Genomic DNA, 16,296 nt, shown 5'->3' on the forward strand with positions numbered 1-16,296 from the left:
GGGGGCGGGGCCGTGCGTGCTCGCGCCCGCCCAACATGTAGCGCGAGCACGCACGCACTCAGGCCGCCTTCGCCACGCCAAGCCGGCCGGGCACCAGGTGAGGCAGCGGGGTGAGGGCGGCCGGAGCGGGCGATGGGGCGATCTGGGCCCGGTCCTAGCCACCTCGCTCACCGGGGCGCCGTTGGGTAGGGAGGGGTAAGTGGTAGTTTTAGCGGGAGAGCGCTGCCCCACCCGAGAGCAGCGAGTTGCTGCTCCGCGCATGCGCTGTGTTGCTCGAGCCGTCCGTGCGCGTGCGCAGTAGCCATGTAGAAACTGCCGCCGCCGCCGTTATTCTTCCGGTATGGGCGGGGTGAGCTCCCCTGGGACACCTCCCCCTCTCAGACGCTCTTTGCGCCATATGATTGGGCCCAGACCCTCAAAATATTTACTCTTCTAGCTTCCTAAATGGCTTTCAGATACCTGTGAGGACCGTGGCTTAGATCCATGCAACCATGAACAGTTTCTCTGCAGCCAGCTTTGTGTTCAAAACCTGGAACTGCTGATGAATCCGCATCTAGTCCCAAAAAGCTGAGCTAAAATGTAACTTTAAATTGGTACGCAGAGTGGATGAATATATTGCTCCTGCCTTGAGCTTGACATCCAGCTTTCCTGGGTTTCAAGAGGGAAGTTCTGAATTGGTAATGAATAGGGAAGTGAGTGAAGGTGACAGAGAATTTGGATGGTATAGGCCCTATAAGGATAATGGGCTGGACAAGCAAGGAGTCAGTAGCCTTAGGGAAAGAGAGAGAAGACAGTTATAACCCAACAGTGTTCATCTTGGGTTCTGTAGCTGATCTATAGTTCCCATAGTGTAGACATCACCAAAGAAAAATTTAGAGGATAGATGAGAAATTATAGTGGGGAATAAAAACAAAAGACACTTCAGTGTCCAAATGGAAAGGGATAAAGGTCAAATGCCCTATCAAAATATATTTAAGCAGTTCTGTTATGCTGAAAGAATAAGGAAGGTGAGTGTTAAAGGCAGGGTGGGAGGTGTATGTGTGAGGAGTTAAAGTGATCAGGTGGCAGACTGCTAAACTGCCAAAAGAATTCCCAACCATTATTATTGTCAAATGCAATTTAAAAACACAGAGATAAAACACAAAACGCACATTTAGGAGCAAAGTGCAGCAGAGGAGTCAAGACCCTTTTAAAGACCATAGCATTTCTTCACACAGGGAGTGATGTGAGGAGGGTACAGTCTTGTGGCTCTCTAGATTTTATAGCAGAATGTTTTGTGGGATTTTTGCACAACTGGTGAGTGAGACTTACTTTTTTCTACCACCCACAAACATGAAGAGAATCTTCAGAAGGTGAATCGAGTTTAATGCTCGGTACTGAATTAGAAAAGGAGTACTTGTGGCACCTTAGAGACTAACAAATTTATTTGAGCATAAGCTTTTGTGAGCTACAGCTCGCTTCATGTAGCTCACGAAAGCTTATGCTCAAATAAATTTGTTAGTCTCTAAGGTGCCACAAGTAGTCCTTTTCTTTTTGTGGATGCAGATTAACAGGGCTGCTACTCTGAAATCTGTACTGAATTAGTTATGCATACTCTGATCCTACTCATATTTCCATTTTGCCAAGGCATTTGAGCATAATTTTCTTTTATTTTTGTGTGCCACCAAGTGGTAAAATTGTGAACTGCATTTTGTACTAAAATACATGCAAGAAATCTGCTGTAGTTTGAACATAGCCACATTATGGCCCTCAAATATCAGTTCTTCCTAGGGTGCAGAGCTCCACTTAGAAAATATTTACTTTTTCAGTGAAAAAGATAGCTAATAGAGGCCAGGTTTCAGAGTAACAGCCGTGTTAGTCTGTATTCGCAAAAAGAAAAGGAGTACTTGTGGCACCTTAGAGACTAACCAATTTATTTGAGCATAAGCTTTCGTGAGCTACAGCTCACTTCATCGGATGCATACTGTGGAAAATACAGAAGATGTTTTTATACACACAGACCATGAAAAAATGGGTGTTTATCACTACAAAAGGTTTTCTCTCCCTCCACCCCACTCTCCTGCTGGTAATAGCTTATCTAAAGTGATCACTCTCCTTACAATGTGTATGATAATCAAGGTGGGCCATATCCAGCACAAATTCAGGGTTTAACAAGAACGTCTGAGGAACAGTGGGGGTGGGAAAGGAATAAACAAGGGGAAATAGGTTACTTTTATAATGAATCAACCATTCCCAGTCTCTATTCAAGCCTAAGTTAATTGTATCCAATTTGCAAATTAATTCCAATTCAGCAGTCTCTCATTGGAGTCTGTTTTTGAAGTTTTTTTGTTGAAGGATAGTCACTTTGAGATCAGAAATTGAGTGACCAGAGAGATTGAAGTGTTCTCCGACTGGTTTATGAATATTATAATTCTTGACATCTGATTTGTGTCCATTTATTCTTTTACGTAGAGACTGTCCAGTTTGCCCAATGTACATTGCAGAGGGGCATTGCTGGCACATGATGGCATATATCACATTGGTAGATGTGCAGGTGAACGAGCCTCTGATAGTGTGGCTGATATTATTAGGCCCTGTGATGGTGTCCCCTGAATAGATATGTGGGCACAGTTGGCAGTGGGCTTTGTTGCAAAGATAGGTTCCTGGGTTACTGGTGGGAGGAGAGAAAACCTTTTGTAGTGATAAACACCCATTTTTTCATGGTCTGTGTGTATAAAAACATCTTCTGTATTTTCCACAGTATGCATCCGATGAAGTGAGCTGTAGCTCACGAAAGCTTATGCTCAGATAAATTGGTTAGTCCCTAAGGTGCCACAAGTCCTCCTTTTCTTTTTGCTAATAGAGGCCAGTAGTTCTCAGCCATGCAGTTACTTGTTTTATAATGCCAAGGTCTAGAACCTTAGCCACTGAACTTGCTCCCTGTGGACCTTACTTGTGATCTATAACGCCCTGCAATCAGACAACCAATGATGCCAAGTACTGTGGTGAACTTGAGATGTGGAAGACTAAGATAGGAATCGCCAAACAAATTTTCACCTATGAATGTGAGTTAATTTGAACCCAGGTCTCTGTAGGCAAAAAGATGTGTTGAATTAGCAAAAATTAAGTTAGAGAAGGAAAAGGTAACATTTTCTCTGTTGCCTTCAGGTTAAAGGGAGAAATGGCAGCCTCCTCTTCATCCTCTTCAGCTGGCGGAGTCAGTGGAAGCTCTGTAACTGGATCTGGGTTCAGTGTTTCGGAACTTGCCCCACCACGGAAAGCCCTCTTTACGTACCCCAAAGGAGCTGGAGAAATGTTAGAAGGTGATTGCTCTGTTTCACATTTTGCTGTCAATAAACAACTGTTGATACAGTTTACAGACTATATAAAAAGTTAGGATCCTTAATGTCATTTTAGACACAAAGCAGCCAAAGGATCTAATTGTAAAGGGAGGGAGATCTGAGTAGGCAGATGCTAGGTTTATCTCTGCTTTCAGAATATCCATGCCACCATCTTCTTTCCTTTATTCCTAAAATTATGATAAATTATCTACCCCTATTTATCTCAAACTTTAAGATGGCATAGGATTGTTTTTCCTTCATATGTTCAAAAAAATTATTTAAACAGTCTGATATTTTAGACCCATAAAAACAAAAATCTCAGACTTCACAGAAAGCAAGGCAGCAGTTGGGACAGGAAAGACTGAGTGCATGACTCTGTCAGCTTCTTTTTGCTAGCTACTTCTTTGGTTTCATAACTGAAAATTACTATAGAGATGTCTGATGGGGTTATATTATTCTTTGGCAAATCCTCTTCTATTTAGGTTCATAGGGTCAGATTCGTGGCCGTGCCAGCGCAGAAACAGAAGGCAAGGCAGCTTGTGCCTCCAGTACTCAGGGACCAAGATGGCCTGTTTAGGCCGCAGCATAGACTAGGGTAGCACTGAGGATAACTTGCACTCCTACTTCAGTGGGCCACTGCAGTTGTGATGGTTGCTTCCACCATCCTGTGCCTTCCTGGGCCCATGCAGGGGAAAGGGGACTTGCAGAGGTGGCACAAAGCTGGCAGAGCCATGCCCAATGGTAGGGGTATATGCGTGCCATATGGGCATTTTGCACCAGCTTACCTTATGCAACGGGGCTGTAGCACAAAGATGGATCTGGCCTATGGGACTCTTTTCAGATTGAATTTGCCCATTATTCAGCATCCCTGCGGTTACTCCATTGAAGTCAGTGGAGTTAGAGCAGGGATGAACTTGGCCTTACATGTTTCATTTGAGTATCTGAAATGCCATTGCATTTGTCTAAAATCTAATCATAAATTAGATCTAATCTCCAATTAGATATGAGCGTGTGCTCTTATGATATATGCAGGTTAGAAAACTGCTTCCATTTTCCTAGTGTTGGGCATTTGACTGGTTCAAAAATAATTGGTCAGTTGACTGGTCAAATATTTTAAGGCACTAATTTATTAGAGCAATAACAAAAAAAAGTAAAATTTTTATGCTCTCCGATAGGCCTAGCCTGAGATAAATACATATGCCTAATTACAAAAAAGTTACTTATCTGAGTTATTTTAACTCAGAAAAATGCAAAACACAATTAAAGTTCTAAAAAAAGAATAATTACTATTACCTTTTTAGCAATGTTATGTTAACATTTAAATGTGAACATAATTCAAGACTGAACAGTTACAAAATAAAAGAAAAATGAAATTAAGCAGAAATAAACATATAACAACTATAAAAGAAAAAAAGTCATTTTAAAATGCACTTATGCTAGGTAGGCAGCAGGCCAACTCTTCAAGCAGCTTAATGGCTATGAATCTATTCTCTTTGTGTTGGGTGAGGCAGTTCAATGACTGTGAATCTTCCTTTCCCTCCCCACTCCCTTATGAGTTAATTTCTGTATGTTTGTCTAGTCAGTTTAGATTGTAAGCTCTTTGGGGCAGGGACTGTGTTTTTTAACCTGCTTAATGTCCTTTGTAAGCTGCTATGTAAATTAATGGCCTAGTATACAAATTAAAATCAACACTGTATGTATATCTTTAAGATTTGAGCCAACCAGGATGCTCAGCTTTCAGTTAGTTCACCTTCTTCCCCAACAGTGATGAAGACATTTAAGTAGACTTGCTAACAGATGGCACCATGATACAATCCAAAATATAGGCCACCCCCTATATCAGATCATCCTTGCTGGAATATTTTACAATATTTGACAATGGTGAATAATTTGTGATGTGCTCAGATGAAACGAAGTTAATGTTCATTATGTTTTAATACATAAAACTGTTCAATTGACCAGCCCTCTACTTGCCCTGTTGTTTTTTCTATTTGCCTTCTGCCTTTTTCCCCTTACTTTTTAGCTGTAGAATGGAGGAGTGCCAGGGCAGGCAAAAGGGTCCTTCAGTTGATTATGGGAAACACAACTTGCCTGTGATTGAAATTCATAGCTTTTAGTTCTGTAGCGCTGGGGGGTTTGTATAGCACAGTATGTTATGTTCATTAGAATACAGGGGTCTCCTGCTGCTCCCATTTAAGTCAATTCCCTATATTTGTACAGCAGCATTAATATTGTCAGTTATGGCACTGACGTGATCTGCTCTTTCAGTGTAGTTTGGAGGAGCAGTGGTTTGGGTGATCTAAGCATCAGTATCACCTAAACTCTGTGGAACTACAGATTAAAATCCAAACAGGGTCAACTCCTGGCTTTTGTTCTCTGGGGTAAATAAACCGATTCCATGCAGTTTACTTGAGGGAGAAGAGGGTCTTTGAGATCTGTCTGCTCTTATTGGACACCATGTAAGAATAGGGGCCAAGACTGTGTAAGCCCAGGTGTTTGCCTCAATATCGTGGCCTGAATTTCCCCTCCCTTTGCTGTTGTGCAGTGAGCTATGTGTCGGTTACAATCCTCTACCTTGGAAGTGACTGCTTTTCAGTGGAGCTGTATGTATAATTGTGAATGAAAAGCACTAGATAAAAGTAAATCATCACCTAATACTACTTAGGTTAGTTGATGTGCTAGGTACTGATAGCACTGTAGTTAATTACATATTATGCCATATCACTAATTAAGATTTGTAGACATTAGTCTATATGCCAGACTTGAAATAATTCTGACTAAAGACTTGTTCACAGAACTTAATGAGCCCTCAAAACAAATTAAAATTATGAAATACTTCAAGTTACTGACTTGATGGGTGACTCTGCTTCAGAACGACAGGTTTCAGAGTAACAGCCGTGTTAGTGTGTATTCGCAAAAAGAAAAGGAGTACTTGTGGCACCTTAGAGACTAACCAATTTATTTGCGCATAAGCTTTCGTGAGCTACAACTCACTTCGAAGTGAGTTGTAGCTCACGAAAGCTTATGCGCAAATAAATTGGTTAGTCTCTAAGGTGTCACAAGTACTCCTTTTCTTTCTGCTTCAGAAGGTTCAGCTAGGAGAATAGAATTTTTGGTATGTAGGCTTAAAGGGCCTAGGTAGGCTGGTAATACCAGTGTTTCATTTGAAAGACATGGTGGGATGCATATGTATTAAAATAAAACATAATGAACATTAATGTCCTTTTATTTGAGCACATCACTAATACAGTAGAGGGCATTTTAATTGCAAAGGAGGCTTGGAAGATGAGCCAGTATGACAATGGTATTCTGATAATGGTAAACAGTAGATCAGCCTCTGATTCATCCCTTTTAAATAGAAGTGCATCCTGGGATGGGATTTTCCAGGACTGGTGGCAAGGTTCTCAAAAGGCCCCAACCTTTAAAATTTTCTCCCCTTGTTTAGTTTAGGAGCCTTTTAGGATGTGAGGTAAGGTACATTTATTTGATTTAGCTTTCGGTTGATCTGTTCCTGATAACATGGTGACTAATCTATTTTGAGTGGCAGCAGCAGTTTAATGCTATCCTCATTACAGGACGCTTCATTTAATTTAGGCTTTTAATTTCGTAGATAACATCCCACACCGTTCTTTCTTCAAATGGATGCAGTTGTTAGTGTGCTGGCTGCATAATGTGGTGGCCTTTTTTTCAAAGAAAGCAGTTAAAATATTCATAAACGTCGCCCAATTGTACATCTTTTTCAGGTAGTTTTAGAATTTTTTTAAATAATGTACCCTTGGATTCTCTAAGGGATTTTGGATTTACTGGTAGTACTACCAAGAGCAGATTTAAATAATGTTATTTGTCATATGTTATTGACAATATTGTGAACTCCCTTATTTCTAAGATGCTTGTAAGATACATGAGTAATTTTAACCTGCATGGGGTTATTATTATTCTTGTGGAAATTGCAAGGTATAGAGGGAAGTTAATATATTTGATTGTTTAAACTCTGAGTGAGCCAGGGATTGCCAGAAGATTAGCTAACTTCTGCTTAGCTTGCTTCCAGTTTAATATTTGCTTAAAATCAGTTGAAAAAGGAGTGATGTCATGTTTATGGATTTGTAGCATTTCTGTAAGTACAGTCTAGTTGCTTAAGTGATAGGCTCTGTACAAATGATTAAAAATAAATAAAAGATGTAATGCAGAATAATCACATTCTGCCATATCAGATAAATCAGGTAAAGTCTATGTTCGGTTTCTATTCAGTCTGTAGGAAATTCATTTTCCTTGAGCCCTATTGTTAAGCCTTTATTCAGGCAAAGTTCCCAATAGTGACAGTGGGCAAGGCTTAAAAACTCCACTCATCTTCTGTTGACCAGAGTGAAAGATACTGTCAGGGCCGGCCTTTGGGGTGGGCGGCCAGGGTGGCCCGCCAAAGAGGACGCCATGCGCTGGCTCGGCACTCCACTTGTGCGCTGTGGACAAGCAGCCACAGCGCTGGTTCCTCTCCACCCAGCACAGCATTCCCACCCCACTCCTCTCGGCTGGCAGGCCCAGGACTGCCTTCTCCCTGCCCCCTCCCTCTTCTCAGCCAGCTGGCCGCCAGCTGAGGGCTCATGACGGGGGCAGAGAGGACCCCGCAGCCGCTGGGGCTCTACTCTGCCCTTCCCCCCCCGCCCCCCCAGGCTCATACCACTTGGTGGAGCGAGCAAGGGGGGAGAGAGACTCGGTGGCAGACCGGGGGGTTTCTGGCTACCATGTGCCATGGACTGCTGGGGTCCCCCATGGCACAGCCCCCGCCTCCTCCCTAGGCTCTCGGGGCCCCTGCCAGGCTTGGGGCAGCGCTGGTGGGAGGGTGCTGCGCATGGGGCTCCCGCCCCATGCCCCAGCCCCACGCCCACTATTATTCAAATGCAGAGGCTGGGAAACATGAGGGTCCTGGACCCTGCTGGGCAGGAAGCAGCACCGGCACCCAGTGGATGGACACCCCGACCTGTGGGTGCCCCTTGCTCCAGATAAGCCCTCTCAGCCCAGGCCCCACAGAACAACTGGAGTCCCTTCACCCCATCCCCCACTAACACCCCTGGGGGAGATCCAGCACCGTCTGACCCATCCCCCTACCAGTGCCCGGGGGGGAGATTGGACCTCCCCCAGTTGCCCCTGATCCATCCCCCCCACCAGCGCTACTGTTCTAGGGAGGGATGTGGGTCTGGTCCAGTTCAGGGGGTTCAGTCTGGAGAGGGATGTCTTTTGCAGGCACAGCTGGTCCTGATCCGAGTCTCCATGCCTCCGACTTGGGGAAAAGACTAGCAAAACTAGTATGAATAATGACACTAAAATGTATTTTAAAAAATTTCATATTTTTTATTTTTAAAATGTTTTAAATAGTTTTTAAATTTGCCCCAATTTCATATAAAAATTTAATTCAAGCCCTGGTTGTTCATATGAGAAATGTGAAGGATGAGATAGTGTGATGGTTCCCTTTTAGTGGGAGCAGCACATGGCTGGTGTTTTGGCCAGCTTTGGCTTTTGTTAGCTGTTTTTACCCACACACACACTCTTACACAGTCTCCCTTATACAGTCCCCCCCAGCACATACACTAGGGGTCCCTCCCTGCATCCAGATCACTTTCCTCACCTGTGCTGTGCTGTGCGGCATCAGGAGCTGCTGCTCTCAGGCCCTCTCCTGAGGCAGCCCAGGCGGGGAAAATGACATGGATGCCGGGAGCCCTGATGTTGCTCCTCGCTCGGTCCCTCCCTCACAGCCACTTAGGGGTGTGTGGGACAGAGGAGCAGCAGTCCGGGGGTGGGGGAGCGAGCAGCAATGCCAGCTGCTTTCCTGCATTCAGGTCAGTTTCCCCACATGGGTGCAGGAGGGGGATGCAGGGGTTGGGAATGAAGGGGGTGCAGGGATTGGGGCACAGGATGGGGAGCAGGTCTTTGGGGTGAAGGGAGGGAGGAGAGCCCGGGGAACCCATGGGGGCCAGGGGCACCAAAATGCAAATTCGCCCAAGGTGCCATTTTCCCTAAGGCCGGCCCTGGATACTGTACTACCACTAACCCTGCAATTTAAAAGATTAAGATAGTGTACTCATCTGACTTTCTATTAATAAACTTAGCACATGTCTTCAGTGTCCATTTCTTTGTCTTGTTTCACCATATTGTGTTTTCTCTTTCTCCCCCCCCCATATTGCTGGTCAGCTCTCTCTCTGTGCTTATTCAATCAATCTTTCCGGCCTGCTCCACTTATGTCCACTCACTTCTATCCAATCACACACAAAGCTAGAAAAGACACCTAGTAAACAGGACTAAACCACTAGCCAAAGCTTGGTATGAAAGATGAGGGGCCCTACTGTCTAGGGGCAAGGCCCAGGTAAGAAGCCAACTTCTCTCCACTACTGTGCTGCTCAGATCCTGGGACTTCTACAGTGGTGCTGCCCCTGCAATTTGATTAAAGCTTTAGTATCATCCAGTAGCTTGTAGGTGTCTAATAAATTGGATCCTCTCCTTTTCCCCCCTCCACCTCTGGTTTCTGGAAGGGAGGAGCATTTTATTTCTGTTCCACCCGAGTGACCTGAATACTATGAAGGTGGATGGATCTTTACCAGCCTATTCTTCCCTGACCTCCTGGCTGCTGCCGTGGGGAGCTACAGTACTCTATGCCAGTGTTCTCCATAACCGGTCCATGGACTAGCACCGGTCCCTGAGATCTACCTGACATGGTTTAGGAAGACAGCAAGCCAGTCCCTAGTATCAAAAAGGTTGAGAAACACTGCTCTATGCCACCTTGAGGTTGGTTTTTAGTTCTTACTCACTGCGTTGCTTTGTCGTCTGTCTCTGCTGTTGCCCAGTTTCTCAAGCAACAGCAAAGTGAAATGAACTGCCAATCTGTTTTACTGCCACCCACTGGGTTCTGAATAGCTGCAGTGAGGCCGAAAAGACTTAGTTTTCATTGTGCTGCAGCTTGACAATGCTTCATGCAGAGGCACTTGAGTCATCCGCAGACAAGACATCTGGCTTTCTGCTGTCCCTGGGCAAGTGGATTTTTCAGGCCGTGGGAGAGGGAGTTTTGCATTAAAAGGGAAGGGGGAAAATAGGATGTCTGAATATTAAGTGACATGCAAAATTGAAGACTATTATTAAGCTTTGTTAGAGGTTTTGCTAGAAATCTGCATACAGCAACTGCTGACTCTTCTCCTTGTGGGATGAACTGAAAGAAATAAAATGAAGGTCACACCCAGAATTATGTATTTGATAGGTATGATGCCTTTGAAAGTATCTCCTGTCATGTTCACACAACTAAATAAGAAAAGGAGTACTTGTGGCACCTTAGAGACTAACCAATTTATTTGAGCATGAGCTTTCGTGAGCTACAGAGCTGTAGCTCACGAAAGCTCATGCTCAAATAAATTGGTTAGTCTCTAAGGTGCCACAAGTACTCCTTTTCTTTTTGCGAATACAGACTAACACGGCTGTTACTCTGAAACAACTAAATAAGTTAGTTAAAATTAACTGCAGACTTTGTCTGGTGACGTAGACAACCCCTCATCAATATTTAAGAACAAGGATAAAATGCTTTTTCTTAACATGTCTTTATTATTAGCTCCCATTGTCAGAAGAGACTCTTCTAGAATTATTACATACTTATTAGGTTGAGGACTAAGTTCAACCTGGCTTTTCCATCTGGTAATGTATAAGTGACTTCCTGTTTGGAGCATCTCCATCCTTTTTAAGAGGATCAGATTTAACATTAGTTTATTGTGAAGAGTTTGCTAAATGTGATATGGAAAGTTCCAGCCTATTCATGTCCTCGAGACTCTAGACTTAGGAGAACTCAGTACAGACAATTCTGTGATAATACAAGTATTATAGATTGCAATAAGGTTTCTGATATTTGTGGTGTCACATTCTGGGATTTCTTCAGTGACCCATGAAGTACCAAGTAGGCCTGGGGGGGGAAATAATTGCAAAAGGTCAATGAAAGCTGATTTCTGAGCTGAATGCCTCCCGCAGCCTGGCTAGTAGGGATATTTCAGAATGGAAATCTGTACTTAACTTGTCAGATTTAGTTAGCCGCTCATTTTTAAAACTGGTACTGAAGTACTACATTACAAGCAATAAGACATGACAAGATAGTGAAGGACGTTGTTAATAAATTGATATATTTTAATGCTTGGCCATCTTAGTTGATGCACAAGAACATAGCCTGGCAGAAGAAAGATGTGTTTTCTTTGGACAGTTCTGTCCTTTGGTTTTAAAGTTCATTTAGCAAAGAATGTGTATAAATGTCTTAACTGTATTATTTATCCTAATAGCCACACATATTAGCAATCAGTATTTATGAGAGCTTCTCTCTTTGTGTGGATGGAGAGCTGGAGTGATCCATAGAATTGTAACTCCTTTTCCTTTAGTTTTTTAGAATGACATTTTGCACACACAAAATGGAATTATTTTAAATGGGTTGCATATAGAATAATAAATGCTGGAAGTATCACTTAACCATGAAATTGTAATCCACTGTAAGGTTATCTGTTGTTCCACATATTCAGTAATCTGTCTGTGGCACCAGATGTACTCTTTTCTACCTCAGAACTTGAAGATAATTAGATTTTATCATCCTTAGGGAAGTGGCTATGTATTATAGCCCTTTCAGTTGCTGAACAAAATATTTTAAAGTGGTGTAAACTGGAAGCCCTGCCTACAGGTGTAGAATCAGTTAATGGAAGAATAAACCATGATGTTGATAGAGCAAGGCTTACATACAAATGAGGCAATAACTATTGTTTTCTCTGAGAAGACCTTTTATATTAGGCAATAATGCACAGTCAGGCTTGAGATAAGGTGGTACTAAAGAGCTTAAGACACTCTTATGAGTTGTGTACTCTAAACTCTAGTTGACAGCGGTGGGACTCTGTACTTTGCAGGATCAGGCCCAGTTTTTTTTCCTCCAGTGTAGGTATCCCTTTTCTGATTTATTGAATCTATATTTGCATTTAGCAAAGACAATATGGTCTATATGTAATGGATAGGCTGATGGACCATGGCTTGCTTTAAGGTTTGTATTTTTATATTTATATTTAATATTTTTATATGTTTGTATATATATATATATATTTTTTTTAAGTACAGATTGTGTCAAGTACTACGTCTCTCTAGAACCTGGTCTCCTTTCATTGTGCTGTCTATATGATAAAAGTGCACATGACTGGCTGAGATGTGGCATGCTGTAGTGCTAATATGAATTAAAAGCTAGAAAGGGAGACGGCGGCCTCTTTCCTTTTCATTCAGGCAGAGATGGTGAATTGAGACACCTTCTACAAACCATTTGTGCTAAACATTTATTTTTATACTGCACTGCACTGCCCTCAGCCGAGGAGTAATTCTCAATTATGAACACATGTCAGTCACCCTACAATTTTCCAAAAAGCCATCCACAGCTGAGTTTCTACAGTGTCTTCAATTATGATTCTCCTACCATTTTTCAGGGCACTTTCTGGCACTGACACAGTATTTGGTCCTGTAATTGCACTGCAGAACACTCAAATCTTAACTGAAATCGCAGTGCTTCTGTTACACTTTCAATAAACGAACGTAGTTTAAAGGATGAAATTTTATGTCATTTTGTATTTGGACAGGCAAATTGTCATTTGTCATACAAAGGCTACTCAACTAATTTTTAGCTATATTTTCAGAAATATAGGGAAAACTTGAGCTTTATGGAGCACCTTTCGAACTCTCTCTCAAAAGACTTCCTAAAGATGAGAGTTAGATCTTAAGAGCCATTACTGTGTGGGCAAATGCAACAACTTTTATGAACTCAGCAACAGTTCTCAGGCTGTAGATTATTCACGTTTGTTTTATTAAGGAAAAGACTGTTGGCACAGAGACCAAGATTTTCTTTTAATCAAAATGCCATAGCATCTTTCACATCCCTCTTGACAGCAACCATGAGAAGCAGGCAAAAGGGGTACCAAGATACCAAACAGTGCAGCAGCACACCCACTCTGTGCTCCATTTCCGTGTCAGCACTGGGTATAAGTCAAAGCCCTGGTGTGGGACTTCAACCCACGGCTTCCTGACCCACAGACCAGAGTGCTGCACATTAGACACTGTCCTATTCTGGTAAAGTAGGTGAGCAGAGGAAAAGCACATTCTGAACATAAAAATTATAGAAAGCTTCTCAGTCATAAAACTCTTAGGAAAGACTAAATCACTCTCTCTTCTGTTTACAGATGGCTCAGAAAGATTCCTTTGTGAATCCGTTTTCAGCTATCAGGTTGCCTCTACATTAAAGCAAGTGAAACATGGTAAGCACTCAAGTGTTGTACGTTTTGTGAGCGTGTTTATAAGTTTACTGTGGAAGCTGCAGGAGGATATAGCAAAGGCCAGCAACATACTGTGCCGTGAACCACAGAAAGCAGAATGGCTATTTAAATTAACTTCCTGAATTAGCACTAAGCGAGGCTATTGTTAGGTCCTTTTTCAAATGTGATGCAAATATTGAATTAAATTCACACGGTGGGGGTGGGAGCAGATAAGCGTTTCTAACCTCATTTTTCCATTGCTCTATGCTGTACTGTACACACAAGCGGTGAGGTCTGAACAGAGAGCAGAAACCTTACAAATTGGCTGTAATACAGACTTACTTTCTGGCCTTAAGCATGTCTACCCTGCAGTTAAACACCTATGGCTGGCCTGTGTCAGCTGAATCAGGTTTTCAGGGCTTGGGCTGAGGGGCTGTAAAATTGTGGTGTAAATGTTCAGGCTCGGGCTGGAGCCCAAGCTCCTGGACCCCTTGAGGGGGAAGGTCCCAGGCTCCAGCCGAAGCATTTACACTGCAACGCCTTTCCCCATACCAGGCTCCCCTGATCTCTCCCCCCTGCCAGAGGTTTTGTGTGTTCCTTATTCCCCATCCCCACGTCAGGGACTTTGTGTGTACCTCCATACTCCCCATTATTATTGGTGTGGGAGATAAGTCATTCACGCTGTCAACATGGTAAAGTCTACTGGGAGCATGAGCAGAGATGAGATGGGATACTATTATGCCATCTAGCAATTGTTTGTTCTATAGAAGAGGTACTTGAATCTGTGGCTGTACTAATCAGATGGCAGGGTCTCCAGGTATCCCCCAATTTCTCCCCTTTAAGTTTTCCAGTTTTCCCCCAGATCAGTAGGGTTCTGGCCATTGATGCCTAGAACATTCTCTGGAATTGATTGGCTGCAACATTCAAACGTTATGTTATATACGTACAGAGAAATACCAGTGAGTTGCATTTAAGGCCTCCAGTTATTTATGCTAAAGAAAATAGCCCCACATTGTTTTCGGCTTCTTACACTAATAAGTTTGTGTTTCCCTCTTGCAGTTTTTGATCCACATTAGCGCCTCAGTATGTTCAGAGAGTTACAGATAGACCTCCTGTCCCACGCTGGACATATATATTTTTAGTCCTTGAAGAAGGTTAATGAAGTCTGTTCTCTTGTATGATCTGATGAAGTCTTTGCTTCTATAGGGAAAATATCAATACATGTTTTTTTTAAATGTTCAGACTAGTCTGACACAGTGGAGCAAAACTGTTTTCCAGTGCCTGGATTATTAGGGAAGGACATCCCTGCTGCAAAGGATAATACATCTAATTAAAAGATTTAAGTGAAATGCTGTTGCAAACAATGTTTATCTTTGGACTTCTTGTAGATCAACAAGTTGCTCGGATGGAAAAACTAGCTGGTTTAGTAGAAGAACTGGAAGCAGATGAGTGGAGGTACAAGCCAATAGAGCAGCTGCTGGGGTTCACTCCATCCTCAGGCTGAAAGCTTTGGGATCACTGGTGTTGAAAGACAACACAAATATACAACACTCAGGATTGATTTTTAAATACGCTGCCATTTATCAGTGTGTTCCCAGCTGCATCATGTTTTTTAAATCCACACCAGGTGGCTCTGTAATAGTATCCAGTAAGTTGCAACCACAAAATTGCAAATCCTTTTAGTCTTCTGCAGTGTAGACATTTGGTAGTAATTCAGCAGGGCCTGATTTCTGTAACTTATGAAATACCATAAGTTTTAAAGACTTGGAGAATAACTTGTTTGTTTAACGGGGAAGGGAAGGTTATTTTAAAAAACCCAATCATTTCTACTCACAATGGAGTGTACGTGCCTGAATTGGCCAGGTAATATCAATCATTCAGGACCTGGATACCTTTGCTGTTTTGAGTCCAAATCCTGGAGGGCAAAGGCACTGAATGGAAGAAGATTCTTTTTGAAGAAGAATGTGATAACGAACTGTGCGGGGCCAACTGAAGGGGAAAATGTTAACTGATTTCTATATTTAGATCTCCTTGTTTTTGCTGAGTCTTTTCTCTCTGCTGGCATGTTTCTTTTTTGACTGTACACAGAATATTAGGAGAAGGGAGCTGCTGTTTAATGCAGAGGCGGTGACTCAAGACACCGAAATCTGCTCTTACTTTACCATAATGTATACAACTGTTTGTTCTATGGCCAATAAATTTCAAGAGTTTGAAGTCTGTTTCTTTAACTTTTCTAAGGCTTGGGGACGTGAGGAAACGAAATCAATTGTTTTGTGGACAAGACCCAAGCAATATACCCAGCTCCATAGTTATAATGGCAATATACCTCCAAACTTAAGTCCAATTAAAAAGAATCTCCCAAAAAAAACCAAATACCCCTTGCCTTACTCTGGCCATCCCTTTAAAATATCTCAAAAGTGCAAAGCAATATTACTAGGGTTATAAAATTCCATCTCCTATTCAAAGAATCCATTTCTAATATAGGTTTCAGAGTAACAGCCATGTTAGTTTGTATTTGCAAAAAGAAAAGGAGTACTTGTGGCACCTTAGAGACTAACCAATTTGTTTGAGCATAAGCTGTAGCTCACGAAAGTTTATGCTCAAATAAATTGGTTAGTCTAAGGTGCCACAAGTACTCCTTTTCTTATTTCTAATATAGTGTAACAGTAGTATACAATATTACGTGTCTC

The 16,296-nt window shown here is 42.3% G+C and overlaps 1 protein-coding gene across 2 annotated transcripts; it reads left to right on the top strand.

Moving 5' to 3' along the window:
* The first annotated feature begins 8 nt into the window (after window positions 1–8).
* On the top strand, window positions 9–15,820 carry ANAPC16 (anaphase promoting complex subunit 16). 2 transcript variants are annotated; one of them, XM_048858990.2, is made up of 4 exons: window positions 9–97; window positions 3,148–3,302; window positions 13,535–13,609; window positions 14,995–15,820. In XM_048858990.2, the coding sequence occupies exons 2-4, from the start codon at window positions 3,161–3,163 to the stop codon at window positions 15,108–15,110; spliced, it is 333 nt and encodes a 110-aa protein (XP_048714947.1). In that variant the 5' UTR covers window positions 9–97; window positions 3,148–3,160; the 3' UTR covers window positions 15,111–15,820. The 2 variants fall into 2 exon arrangements, with proteins under 2 accessions (XP_048714947.1, XP_048714948.1); XM_048858991.2 differs by lacking the exon at window positions 9–97 and adding an exon at window positions 115–195.
* Window positions 15,821–16,296: the final 476 nt, after the last annotated feature.

This window comes from Caretta caretta, chromosome 7, assembly GCF_965140235.1.
Source record: "Caretta caretta isolate rCarCar2 chromosome 7, rCarCar1.hap1, whole genome shotgun sequence".
Taxonomy (NCBI): Eukaryota; Metazoa; Chordata; order Testudines; family Cheloniidae; genus Caretta; species Caretta caretta.